Genomic DNA, 15,000 nt, shown 5'->3' with positions numbered 1-15,000 from the left:
CCAATAAGTATGACATACCTTATACAGTACCTGTAATATGTAATGCTTTTAATATTATTTGATGGGAATTCTGGCACAAAAAGTGTCGGTACACGAGGACGCTGTGAAGAAATGCTTTCATGTTTATGGTGGGAGGGCAGGCGAGTGATGTGCACAGCTGAGTGAGCGCGGCAGCGCCACGGCGTGACAGACTCGTGAACTATGTTCGTGCCTGGGAAAGTTGAAGCTTGCTAGCATCTTTCAAACAATTTTTTGGACTCAAGTATTTTACAAATTTTGTTATTATGTATGGAATGTGCAAAAGTAGAATGTTCTTAAGTAGGGGACTATCTGTATCGCAGCCTGATATTTGAGCCCAACAAGTGCCCCAAATGCCGGAAAAAGTGACTAGAAACCAAGGAATTCGGGCCATAGAAAAAGTTTGGTCTTTTGCTATATAAAGGTATGTGGTTTTACCCTAGGGGTTCAGAAGGCAGAGCCCCTTGGCTAGGGAGTATATAGATCGTATTTTCTTAAAGCCACGGGGGTCCAGGGGGGCATAGCCCTCCTGGCTAGGTGCATATAGTACTACAGGGACACATAATTAGGCTAGGATAGGTTTATATATTAGGTTAATGTTACCGAGAGCGATGCACGGAGGTAGAGCAAAATGGACATTGCCATCTTGTAGAGCATAAAAAATTGAGTAGGAATCAATACAACTAAATCTGCAGCGGCCTCATATTTCCCGGGAAATGACAAAAATAGGCTCTGCATGGCACCTCTCTGAGGCGAAGTCCCCATTCATGTTTACCTTTCCAGGACCAAAACAAATGTGACGCGTAACTCATTATTGCGATCTATGAAGTAGTTCATGTATTACTACGCGCTTGTGAAAATGACTATTTTGTAATTACCACAGTCTGTTTTTCCGAATTCACGTATTTAATTAATTGTTTTACTTTTATTATACTTCTTTTATGTGCTTTGGTAATTATTTACACTATTTTGCACAAAAACCATGTGCGCATGCGCCTTTTTCCACCGGGAGATTTGACACTTCGTCAGTCGCCATTAGTTCAGAAACACCGGTGAGAAGTGTCACATTTTAAGAGTGTTGCGTCGATCTAGGGTCATTTTTAAGGCTGTATAATTGATATATAGAACAAATAGATAACTGTATCTATCTCAGCTTGATATTTGAGCCCAACAAGTGCCCCAAATGTCGAAAAAGTGATTACAAACCAAGGAACTGGGACCATAGACGGAAGTGAAGAAAAGTTCGATCTTTCGCAATATACAGGTATTTGGTTTTACCATGGGCGGTTCAGAGGGCAGAGCACCTAGGGTAGGGAATATATAGATCGTATTTTCTTAAAGCCACGGGGGTCCAGGGGGCGTAGCCCCCTGCCTAGGCGCATATAATTAGGCTAGGCTAGGCTAGGCTAGGGTAGGTTAGGTTAGGTTAGGTTAGGTTAGGATAGGCTAGATTAGGTTTGTATATTACTAGGGGGTCCAGGGGGCATAGCCCCCTGGCTAGGGAATATATACATCATAGTGTATGAAAGCCACAGGGTTAAGGTTAGTTTGGTTTATTGTTTAGGACGCATTCTTCTAGTGTTATTATACTTCTTTTACGTCTTTTGGTAATTAATTACGTTATTCTGTACAATAACCTTCTGCGCATACGTATTTTCACCGGGAGATTTGACAGGCCGTGTGACGCCATTCGCTGAGAAACGCCGGTGAAAATTTTTCTGTTTTAAGTGCTGCGTCGACTATATATTTTACTTTATATTCGTTTCATCACACAAGAACAAATCAATAAATATTGTCAGGAAAGGCCTGATTGTCATTTTTGGAAAATAAACCCTTTTCGGGACAGAAATTTGGCTTGGGTTTTCAAAAAATCCTTTTTAACGTTTCATAAATCACTCTCTTCAGTTTCTGCAGGCTCCTCTTGACATTCAGTGCCATCCATACCCCCCCCCCCCTTCTACCCCCGGTTCTCCATGCATCTCTCAAGATCGTTTGGTAGATGAAAAGTAAAAAAAATCTGATTTTGGAACTCAGACTCTGGGAGGATGCCTCGTTCTTGGTAACAATTACTGAGTCATCTTTGTGCAGAGACATTTCACAAAAATATAAAAAATGAGCACTTTTCCCATTTTTTTATTCATTTTCGCCTGTGGCATGTGGTTAAGATGCAGGTCAGTCACGGTAAGAAACATGAATGCTAATCATAGGAGACTTAGTGCTCACCTTTTTTTTCACTTCAATGCAGATAAATTACTCACAGAATTAGTATATATGTAGAATTTTTTTGGTGGATAACACACTGGAATTCAGTAAAATAAGTGTATTGAAAGGATACCTCGATGAAAACTGAGACACTTTTCATCTATGGCAAGGGGCACAAATTGAAAATGAATGATACATGACAGAGTGGGGAGAAGAGCAGCCCATCTTTTTCTAAGTCACTTGCCATGTTTACATTGTAATTATGACCACGTATCTCATTACTGTGATCTGTTAAGTAGTTCATGTATTACTATATGGTTTTGGAAATGATTTGTTTGTAATTATCTATGCCTTTTTCTACTAATTCATTTATTTGATATATTAATTCATTTTTATTAGCTTATATAATGTCTTGATAATTATTTATGCTATTCTGTTCAATAAATATGCGCATACTCATTTTTGCCACTGCAGCTTAAAACACTGTTGCATGACAAACGCTGGTAAGAAATATTTAGTTTTAATTATTGTTGATTCGGGGTCATTTTTAAAACAACATAGTGGCTATACAGATTAAACAGATAATAATGAATGTCATAGCTTGATATTTGTGGCCAACAAGTGCCTCAGATGCAAAAACACACACACACACACACACACACACACACACACACACACACACACACACACACACACACACACACACACACACACACACACACACACACACCAGCAGCAGCAATTCAGACTGTAGATGAAAGCGAAGGAAAGTTTGATGGATTTCTATAAAAAGGTATATGATTTTATCCTGGGGGTCCAGGAGGCAGAGTCCCCTTGCTAAGGAATATATAAAACATATTTTATAAATCCCACAGGGGATCCAGGGGGCAGAACCCCCAGGCTAGGGAATATATAGATCGTATTTTATTAAACCCACAGGATAAACATGTTTTAATAGTTATTTACACTATTATGTACAATAACCTTGAGTGCTGTGCGTGTTTTTGCCACCTGGATACTTGACAGTGCCATGAGACTTTATTCCCTGACAAATGCTGGTGATTCTTGGTCAATTATAAAACAGTATAGTGGCTATACAGAAGAAATATACATTAGTAATTATCACAGCTTAATATTTGAGCCCATCAAGTGCCCCAAATGCAAAAAAAAAAGTGAGAAACCAAGCAGGTCAGACAGTAGATGGAACTGAAGAAGACCTTGGTGTTTTGCTATATGAAGGCATGTGGTTTTCAATGAGAAAATTATTTAGAATTAAAGTATGGTATTTCACCGAAATTATGCCCCCCCCCCCCTCCCCCATCCATTTTGGGTTGCTTACCCAGGGAGTCCAGGAGGTGGAGCCCCTTGCTAAGGAGAATTTAAAACGAATTGTATAAATCCTATGGAGGACTACATGGTAGTATTGTATTGTATAAAACCCATGAGGATAAGTTGGGTGGACCCCCCCGAAAGTGGGTTTGTCGGTTTGTGCGTTAAGTTAAGTTAAGTAAGTATTTACCACCCTGGCTATCTTATGATTACAGTTTTATATACATTTGACACAGTACAGTAGTCTGTGACTACTGTAATTGTACATGGTAATATAGAAATATGTCATACATCATACAAAAATAATACGTTGATATGCTTTTGCCACTGTGTTTACATAACACTGTTTTTGTTTACTGCAGGTTTACATAGTAAATTTAGGATATAATACGAGTATATCTTCCAATGTATCAGATGAAATTAAATATTCACATAGTTCTTTATACCTCATGTTAAGTGGTCAGAAGGGCTGTATCACATGACATTCCGAGATATAATGCTCAAGTGTTCGCTTGTTTTCTTCGTTACACAGTCTACATTTAGATTCATCTGCACTTCTTGCACCGTGCAGTTGCCAATACATTCTGTAACCTAAATGTATTTTGGCAATAACCATGTCACATTGTCTGGTTCGACTTCGGTGCCACCCATAGGAGGGCTTGCTATCTCTATACTGATCGTATTGCCTTATGGTACAGCTTTCAGGCCTTTGAGTGTTTGTCAGATCTACTAGTTCTTCCCTATGAGAACTTTTCAATATATGTGCAACCCTAGCAAGAGGCATCCCAAGATCTATGTTCACAATATCTTTGCTGCAGGCTTCCTTCGCCATGAGATGGTATCCATACAAATTGAATGTTGAAATTGCGCTCTATTGCACAAGTTACATTTCGCTTAAAGCAACTCACAATTTCCTCATCGCCACCTGCTTTCAAAGACTTTAGTGTCCGAAGAGCACTTTAAGAGTCACAGAAAACTACTCCAGAGCCCCGAGACATTAAGAATTCTGTTGCAAGGAGTATACCTGCCAACTCTATTTGTGTATTGCTGGCCCAATTTTGCACTCTCTTATTAACTTGATGTTGTAGTAAGCCATTTTTGTATACAGTACAAGCACAACCAGCTTTGTATCCAGACTGTACGGATCCATCAATGTAACACTCGTATACATCATTGCCCATTGACTCTGTGTGTTCCTTTACTGTTGCTAATGCAATTTGTTTTAACACGCAGTTATGTACACTGTTTTTTTGTGGTAGACACGTAAGGTGCACGATCAATTTCGAATTTTTCCATGGTGGAATGGATCGACCCTGTGGTATTTTACTAATTTGGTTATTAAGCTTTGTAATGTTCATAGATATTTTGTGTATAAGAGGGCGCGCGTGTGTGTGATTAGTCACGTCTGCTTGCGTGATTTTATGCTGCATTTGTTTTTGGAAGTCTGAAAGATAACAAGGGTTCCCTCAGAGCTTTGACCCCAAATATAGTGGAAATGAATATTATTCTATCAGAGATGGATGGTAGGTTAAGTTCTGAACTCATGTTCACTATCCTTTCTGTTCTCGGGGCACCGAGGATAATCCTCATGGCTTCATTTTGTACTACCTCCAAGCTATTTATTTCTGATTCCTAACACTGCAACAAGTGCAGTGCATGGTAGTCTACAACTGATCTTATAAAAGCCAAGTAAAACAGTCTAGCGAGCTTAACATTGATGCCATGTTCTCTTCCAACAAGAACTTTCAGTGGTTTCAGTCTCTCCCAGAGTCTCTTTTTCAGGGAAATGATCAAGTCTGCATCATTTATGTTCACCCCGAGATATTTATATTTATGACACATGTCAAGCTCTTGGTTACCTATGCATAAAGTGGGTAGGGGTATGATACATGGATTTAGAGCCATTGTTTTCTCAGTGGAAATGACGAATCCACACTCATGAGCCATTGTTGTGAGTTTTGTCGATAATTATTTGCATCCTCTCTTGTGATGAAGCTTTGATACATATGTCATCAGCATAGCAGATAATGGATTCACCATCCCCAAGTGGAATATCTACCACCAGCTTGTGCATGAGGACATTGTACAACATAGGGCTGAGAACTCCTCCCTGTGTCATCCCAAGTTCAAAAGATTGTGAAGTGGAACTTCTCACTCCCCTGAACAAGACACTTGCAGATCTGTTCGTAAGATACATTCTAATCCAGCTCAATAACTTACCCCTTATGCCAAAGCTTACTAATTGTTTTAGGATAATTTCTCTGTTTTCAATGTCAAAAGCTGACTTTAGGTCAAGAAAAACTGTACTTCCCTGGATTAGAGTTTGAGGAGTACTCTGCAAAGCAATGTTGCGTGCTAGGTCCTGATAGAAATCCGTACAGTCTGTGAGATAATTTACCTTGCAACCTGTACCTGACTGTTCAAAATTATAATTTCTAGAAGTTTGCATACACATGAGGTTAGTGAAATTGGGCGGTATTTATCAGTGTTTGGTTTCGGCATAGGGATGATTAGATTGTGCGTCCAGAGGCCAGGCAGAATACCTTGTGACAAACTTAACCTGCACAGGTGCAAAAGTAGATTACCAGGTACCTATGCTATAAGGCGGAAGACACTATAGGTAATTCCATCTTCACCTGGTGCAGATGCTTTTCCTTTGATCAGTGCATTGTTCAGTTCCCACTCAGTAATCTCAGGAATGTCTGAAGGGTCGGTCTCAGAACATCCATTCTCAATGGCAAATTTACATGCAATTTTAGACTGACTAAGGTGGTCCTGAATATTTGTGGGAAGTGAGTTCAATTTGGACTCTTCAGCCCATTGACTAAGGAACTACGGGGTGTTAGTTCTTTTGCCTGAGAGTCGATTAATTTTTTTTCCAGACCTCAGACATTGAGGTGTTATTGTTAATGCTTTGTAGGAACTGTTCAAAGTGTTCTTTTCTGAAATGAGGTTTTAATTCCCGTAGATTTTTGTTAGCCTTAAGAAACTGAATGAGGTTGTCACGGGTATTGTCCTGCTTGTAGATATCAAAAAGCTCCTGAACTCGCTTTTGTTCCCTTAATAGTGTAGGGTCACTGACCCACTTAGGTTGTTTTAGGTGTGAATTGTTGCTCTTCAAGGTTTTCTTTGGACAGACCCAGGTGTTGTAGTAATCAGTGACCACTTTCATGATGTCCATGAAGAATTTATCAACACTCGTTACTGTGTAATCGTTATACCAGTCATAAATACGTGATTTAAAGTGGTGCTCAAGGTAAGGAGGTGTCACAACTGCGAGATTACACTGGACCGTCAGTGGTGTTTACCTCACTCTGGGCGGCTGGCTTAGGCCTCTTGCGATTGGCTCGTTCGCCGTGTTGGGGAACGAGGGTATCGGCCTAAACATCGGTGGGACACACAAAAGGAGCACTGGCCAAAAATTCAGTAGTTGGCCCGTGACTTTGACGTGTGTGCTTCCTTCCGCCAAGTGATCTCGCCTTCTTCTCCTGTGTTTGTTGTGTAAATAGTACCCTTTAGCATTAAACCTTATGTATGTTTTCCTCTGGTGTGTTTCCGTTGACCTGACTGCTCTGATTCCTTAAAACGAACCTTGACAGGTGGAATAATAATTTTATGCCTATTTGTTTTTGCAGATAGGCTATTATCAACAGTGTATCTCGTTACTATTGCAAGGTGGTCACTGATTAGCTCTTTTGCAAGCATGCTTCTGACGTTTCCATGTACAAGATCCCTTCCTATTACATAATCTAGCCTGCCCCCTGCCGTGTGAGTTTCCCTGTCTGTATCATATACGGTCATAGATCTTTTGTTCACAAAATTTTGGAACTCCGCCATTTTCATTGCATTGACTGTCTCCAAATGTATAATGTCCAGCATTAGAATCCCCCATGCATATTGTGCTGTGATTTTGAAAGTTGGGCAGTGAATCAGTTTGAAACTTTCTACATCTTGCATATACATTGTACAGAGAGAAAAACCCAGGGGCTGTTCGAATATGTAAATGCTGATATTGTACATTATTTTCATTAGACTTCTGCACCAGCTTATGCGGTATGGTGTCACTGACATAAGTCAATAGACCTGTCATTCCTGTGTTTGTATATGAGTGGTACCCTCTAATTCTAGGGGCGGTTTCTATTTTAGTGGCTGATGTGAAGGGCTCTTGTCGACAGATAATGTCAATATTGTTTTTATGAATGTAGTAGAGTAAGTCATTAATTCTACAGTTGACACCACGTATATTTCATGAGAAAAACTTAATTTTTTTTCTTGTCCCCCATCACACCCTATGATTAGCTGATTGGTCAAATTTGTGTTTGATGAAGCCCTTATACATATAAGCCGTACCTAATATAATTTTCTGAGGAATGTCCCATAGTTAGTCTGTGTCCTGCATATTTCCATCGGCATTGTTTTCACTGTAACTGTCGTCACCGATTCCAGATGATTTGTCGATGGTATCTAGTGTAATAACATTATCAGAGACCTTTTTTGTATTTTCGACATCACTAACATCATTAGAAAGCATATTTTCCCTGTCTACTCCCCGATCACTTTTTATTTCCATAATCATTTTCCTCATTTCAGCAAGTTCTTGCCTGAGGCTTCTTATTTCCTCAATCACTTCCTTGTTTTGTTCATCACTGGTCACTCCTGTGGCCATGTTTCCTGGGATGGGGAATCCCCCTGGCAGTTGTGGGAATTCCTTTGGGTTGGTGACATCACACGGCACTGGGTGGGGTGTGGCTGGGCTGGGCATCACCACTCCGCGGTCGATGGGTATGGTCGAGGCAGCAAGGAGGGGGGGGTGCGCAGTGCGGTTTGTGGGGGCAGTTGTGGTGCCAGGCTGCCACGCCTTGCTCTCTGTACTTGATGCACCTCTTCACGATGCTGACGGTGTCTCCGTTGTTGTTGTCTTTTTCATTTTTACTTTCAGGACAGTCCTTCGTCCAATGACCTGCACAAACAGCACAGGCTGTTTCTTTCTTGCAGTATTTTGCTACGTGGCCGTAACCCTGGCACTTGTAGCAAACCACAACATGTGAGCTCCACGGTCGAATGGAGCTCGACTCTATGTAACGTCCAAAGAATTGGTACTCTTTGGGTGGCGGATGTTCTCTGCTCCATACAATGATGATCCTATTTAGGGGTTGTCTGTTCTTGTAGATCCTCCGAGCTTTAAAAACACCCGGAAGATGCGGTGGCCTCCTTCAGAAACCTGATAACCAGGCATTCCCCGTATCTTTTGCTTTTGGGCCAATAGTTGTCATTATTCTGGAGAGAAATTCTTGCGAAAGTGCCATTAACCATGAGGGCCACATATTTTTGTTCTTGCCATACATAGATATAGTGAGAGGATGTCCATTTCCCCTGCACTATGTCTATGGGGCCTTCCTCTTGGAGGGGCAACAGCTGGCTGACCTCCCTCATCAACTTAATTTTATCGACTGTAGACGTGTCCTCCAGAAAGGCCAGTCTGATATCAGTACAAAAAGTAGTTAAATCATAATGAAACCATTACCCATGTCTCACTCATATTTTTCTGTTTTAAATGGGAGATACAAAGATATTGAATCTTTTTTTTTTAGTTATTTCAGTTTTCTATTTCATATCTAAAATGAAAAAAAGTTGAATGGCAAGACCAGGTTTGTTGATACTCTGAATAGATTACAATACTATATTCTCTTGTCTAACAGCAATATGTTGTTACTTCATTTTAAGTGTAACATGGGAAGCAGTTTTAATATGAATTTTAGCCACTTGCAACATTGGAATTAATATTGATTTGCAATCTTAAGACCAGGGAGTCTTGGTCCTGATTGGCTCTGATTGGCTGCAACACAAGGCAGCTCAATGGTCATTGGCTGATAGGTGTGAGATGCTAAAACTTTGGGTCTAGCTAATCCAGTGACATGGGAAGCTCTCCGTAAAAGGTGTTAAAAGTGTCTTTTAATATGAGCATAGGTCTTGGGCAGTCATGGGGAGCATACTGTCAAACTCACTGGGACCAGAGAATTTACTGAAAGTTGTATAGAAAATATCCTTTAGGGAATTGAAAAATCAGTGTTTTTTAATATGTTGTATTACGTATGATTATTTTACTTTCATGATGTGAATTATTATGGAGGTAAAATTTTATGAAAGTTGTAATGCATTGGCTTCACTTGATTCTCCAGATCTTTTGAGGATGAGCAACAAGTGTAAGAGTATATAAGTCTTCTTTTCTGCAGCAAATGTGTATTATCCCACCAAGAGATCATATCTACTTGGATCCTTTCTGTAGAAAATTTTGCATTCCAGATCTGCATAGATCCTTTTAATAATAAAAATGTTTGAAATTATTATTTGATACTAAATTAGGATAAGAAAACATTGAGTGTAAAAAGCTTTGCAAAGTAGTTGACTACTGTAGTGTGTGTAAAAAAAACAATCATAGTCTTCATTTGGTTAGAACTGTATTCTTGGTAATATATTTGATATTTTTTCTTTAGAGTATCTTGGCCTACAATGGAGGGTCCGTCGTGGCCATGAAGGGCAAGAATTGTGTGGCCATTGCTACGGATCTACGATTTGGTGTGCAAGCACAGACTATTACAACGGACTTTGAGGTAATATTCCCCCGCCTAATGTTATGGCTTTTCCTTGTTTAACACGTAATTTTTGAAAGATTTTGTTATTCTCTAAAGAAAATCTCTAATATAAGAAGTAGTGTACTTTGATTTAATTTCTTTTTATTTGTTTATTTTTTCACCAGCGAGTGTTTGAAGTTGGGCCTCATCTGTACATTGGACTTCCTGGCCTTGTGACAGACACACAGACTGTACTCCAGAGACTCAAGTTCCGCATCAAGATGTATGAGATGAGGTTAGTTGACTGAACTGAGGATCTGGGGCTGGATACTCAAAAGAGCCATAAAGCTAAGCCATGCTGGAGGCCTTAACTGTCCTGTGGCAACTTAACCCCAAACTGATGGGCATGGCATGTACATACATGCCATGCCCACTTTGAGTTTACTTTGTTAATTGTTTTTACACATAGATGGCTCCACTTGTACTAAGTCACTAATGAGCTAATTATGACTACTGCTTGTCTCGCCTGTTTACCCTGTTCCTTGATATTCAAAAATATTTTGGTTTCTTATATTGCCACTACTATTGTCAATAACATAGTAATTATAATGTCTATAATAAAAATAACACCATCGATATTGAAAGCATTAGTTAAAAAATGCTTTTCATTAAAATTCAAGGAAGGGTGAAATCAGGTTAGGTCACAAGGTATACTAATTGACTCCTTTGTGGCTAAGCACTAGCAGAGCCATCTATATGCAGAGACATTTCTCAAGAAAGTTAAAAATGAGCACAGCTTTTTCCAGACGATTGGTCAAGTCACAGTCGGCCTAGGGTGCTGTATCTTAGACCTAGCTTTGTATGCACAAACATATTTTTCTGATGCTTATCCCTGCCTTAAGACCTCGCACTGCAGTAAATCGCACATGGCGTTGGATCTTCAGTGGCCAATCACAGCTGCTGTTTCAGGCAGCTCTTTGTGAATCTTGACCAATCATAAGCCATAAATGCTAATCAGCTGAGCTGATTAGCAGTGTCCAGCCTGCATCATAATGAAACTTTTTAACTTAAATGTTCTAGAATTAGTAATGCAAAAGAAATATGCAAGATTCCTTATAAAAAAAAGTGACCTCAGTAACAGAATGCACAAGTACTATGAAATTTAGGAAGTATTTTCTCCTCGAAAGCAAAATCTTGCTCGAGAGGATGGCTAATATTACAAGAGTAGTTTTAGCTTTGATTTCCAAATGCCAAAGCGCCCCGAGGCAATGATTCGGCTTGATGTACCGAATTCACGCGCTCAGAGTCGGCGCGTTGCCGCGGTTCGCCAGAGCGTAGAGTTTTTTTAATTTTCTATACCCGTCGCCAATGGGTTAAAGGCTTAACTATATCTATATAAAGTAATCTCCTTTTTCTCTGAATCATCACGATGTGCACTCACCCACAAACTGCGTTAAAAAATAACGAAAATAATGACATTAATAGTAATAATAATGAAGTATAAATAAAACCATTACATCCGAGGCAAAGACAGTACATATGCTAGTTTTAGTGTAATGCCTTTTAACACATACAACACATGGGTTGGAGTGAGATACATGCCTATCAGCAAAAGGAAATCACAGTTATATTGGAATACCACACTTACTGCCTGATTTATTAGTTGTGTTTTGCTCTATTTTAGTGTTATTAGGTGTGCATGAGGCAATCATCAAGTTGTAAGGTTGAACTAATTGCTCTGAGGCTGAGAAAATGTAATTTATAGATCACCAAAACACACTAGGCTGCGCTCCCCCAACCTTACTCTACAGCACCTGAACTTGTATCAACATGCTATTGCAATGTGTATGGGCCATAAGAGCACTCAGCCATAAACTGCGGTGCCTTAACCCCTTCCCGACAGGTCTCACCCTGAGGTGTCATAACAAACTGTTCGATCTGTGGAGTGCAGCTGTACGCCACGGTGATGGGCTAAAGTGCTACGGCCGGTGATTTGGCTTGATATACCGAACTCCCGCACTCAAAGTTGGCGCGATGCGATGATCTCCAGAGCGTATAGTTTTAAAAAAATTTTCTTCACCCGTTATTAACCCTTTGCTGACGGGCATGGCATGTACATACATGCCATACCCACTGTGAGTTTACTTGTTTAATTGTTTTTACACGTAGATGGCTACTTTTGTATTAAGTCACCAATGAGCCAGTTATAAGTACTGCCTGTCTCGCCTGTTTACCCTTTTTCTTGATTTACAAGAACATTTTACGTTATCTTATTTTGTTGGTATTAATGTTTATAACATAGTAATTATAATGTTTATAATAAATATAACACCATTGATATTCATAGCACTAGTAAAAAAAGGAGAAATTGGGCAAGGTCACAAGATCTACTAATTGACTTCTTTGTGGCTAAGAACTAGCAGAGCCATCTATGTGCAGAGACATTTCACAAAAATATAAAAAATGAAAACAGCATTTTCCCCATATTTTATTCATTTTACCCGGCGGCAATGGGTTAAGAGGGGTTATGGAGATACGGTTCCGTAGCGCATTTGTGTGACCGGCCCCTGGGCTATAAGTTTATATACGTAGTTTTTGATCTGTGACTTGCATCATAATATAAGATCAAGTAAGGAATTTCCTCTTTTTATTTTAATTTTTAAATGTTTTTATTTATTTATTTTTTTTTTTTTGAATATATAACTTCATTTAAAGCCTTTATGCAAGTAGAAATGTGAAAAGGTTATTTAGGTTGATACATCTATTATACCATTATCTAAGAGATAGCCAAACAACGGCCCTAGGATTTATAAAGAATCTAAAGGGTGTTGCAGGTCAGTGGGAGGAGGAAAGACTCAAAAACATCAAATATCCTAATAATCCAGAATAATCCAGACTTCTAATTTGGGTTAATGCTTTGCTGCTGGGTGGCATGTACATACAGGCTATGGCATGGCTGGACTATATTCGGGGTGGCATGAGCATTCGTGCCATGGTGCGCTGGTCCTGTTTTCCGGGAGCATGTACAGTCATGGTGCCAGCATGATCCCCTGGCACCGGGGCCAGGGCCAGTATAGATACAGCCAGGGGGAGAGAGCTTTCACATCGGGAAACCACCTGGTGGCATTGGGTTAAGGCAGAAGGAGATCTAGAATGACCTGGCATTTGGTGGACTGACAGTCAGGCAATTCACATTGACTTTGTTATGATGCTGACAGCATTTAAGCATGATTTTATACAAATGGTTAAGTATTCAGTAAATTTTTTATCCATAAAATGAAAATATTCAGATTTGGTCAAAAGTCATACCCTCCTCTATTTCAGGGAAGGACGCAAAGTAAAACCCCGCACATTAATGGCTATGGTCCAGAACCTCCTGTATGAGAGGAGATTTGGACCCTACTTTGTGGAGCCAGTTATTGCTGGCTTGGATCCTGTAACCAAAGACCCTTATATTTGTGCTTTGGACTTGATTGGCTGTCCGTGTGAACCAGCTGATTTTGTTGTGTCTGGAACATCAGCAGAGAGTTTGTATGGTAAGTGGTATTTGGGAATATGCATGTATGAAGGATTTGAAATTTTCTTTTGTCAATTTTTAGGGTCTGATTTATACCCCCTAACCATATGGGACAAACCTTAGTAAATGCAATCATGTGGTATTCATATCCCCAAACTATGATAGATATATCAGTCAGCTTGTGAAGATCCATAGATTACAATATTTGCATTTTCTCTATCTTCTGAATTCAGTAATGAAAGAGAATTGCTAGAAAATTACACATGGAGAAATGTGTGAGATATGATAAGCAGAAGAGTTATTAAGGTTGCTGGGATAGCTTACTCTTTTGGATGAGAAATATCTCTAATGTATGGATCATTTTGCTTTTTTTTTTTTTTTTTAGATTGAAGGATCTTGAATTTTTAGCTGATGATGGTTTAGCAAGACTTTACTTAAAGTCCTGTTAACCCAGTTGGCACCTGGTACATGCATTTTTTTTTTTTTTTTTCCCCAAATAGATAATATCACGAACACTTAGTTGCTAAGGAGCCATTTACTAGGCTCTTACTGGTTTGTCCAATTGCTAGAATTTTTTAGATAATTTTTCTGCTACTTCAATATATATTACTATTGTTGTTGTTATTATTATTATTATTATTATTATTATTATTAGTAGTAGTAGTAGTAGTAGTAGTAGTAGTAGTAGTAGTAGTATAACATTCTTAATCCCAGGACAATTTTTCAATTAGAAATGTTCAACACCAAATAATCAAAGATAGACAATTATCTTTTGTATCTTATTTATCATGTTATTTCAAGTAAAACTTGTTCTCTATCTGGCCCTATATCAGCTGAGCACAGTTGGAAACTTCTGTCTGACATTTGAGAGTATCAAAAATCAAAGAGAGAGAATGAAAGAGAGAGAGAGAAAAAATGAAAGAGAGAGAGAGAAAAAATGAAAGAGAGAGAGAGAGAGAGAGAATGAAAGAGAGAAAAAAAATGAAAGAGAGAGAGAGAGAGAGAGAGAATGAAAGAGAGAGAGAGAGAGAGAATGAAAGTGAGAGAGAGAGAGAAAATGAAAGTGAGAGAGAGAGAAAATGAAAGTGAGAGAAAGAGAGAATGAAAGTGAGAGAGAGAGAGAATGAAAGTGAGAGAGAGAGAGAATGAAAGTGAGAGAGAGAGAGAATGAAAGTGAGAGAGAGAGAATGAAAGTGAGAGAGAGAGAATGAAAGTGAGTGAGAGAGAGAGAGAATGAAAGTGAGAGAGAGAGAGAGAGAATGAAAGTGAGAGAGAGAGAATAAAAGTGAGAGAGAGAGAGAATAGAAGAGAGAGAGAGAGAGAATGAAAGAGAGAGAGAGAGAGAGAATGAAAGTGAGAGAG

The 15,000-nt window shown here is 39.2% G+C and overlaps 1 protein-coding gene across 1 annotated transcript in view; it reads left to right on the top strand.

Moving 5' to 3' along the window:
* LOC125025892 (proteasome subunit beta type-3-like) overlaps positions 1-15,000 on the top strand; it is a 21,383-nt gene that overhangs the window by 1,562 nt on the left and 4,821 nt on the right. The window contains exons 2-4 of the mRNA XM_047614209.1: positions 10,044-10,160; positions 10,307-10,416; positions 13,446-13,657. Of these exons, the coding sequence (XP_047470165.1) occupies positions 10,044-10,160; positions 10,307-10,416; positions 13,446-13,657 (439 nt within the window). The remainder of the gene's footprint in view (positions 1-10,043; positions 10,161-10,306; positions 10,417-13,445; positions 13,658-15,000) is intronic.

This window comes from Penaeus chinensis, chromosome 5 (assembly GCF_019202785.1).
Source record: "Penaeus chinensis breed Huanghai No. 1 chromosome 5, ASM1920278v2, whole genome shotgun sequence".
Taxonomy (NCBI): Eukaryota; Metazoa; Arthropoda; class Malacostraca; order Decapoda; family Penaeidae; genus Penaeus; species Penaeus chinensis.
The sequence above is the reverse complement of the archived record's forward strand: the minus strand, read 5'-3'. Positions and strand labels throughout refer to the sequence as shown.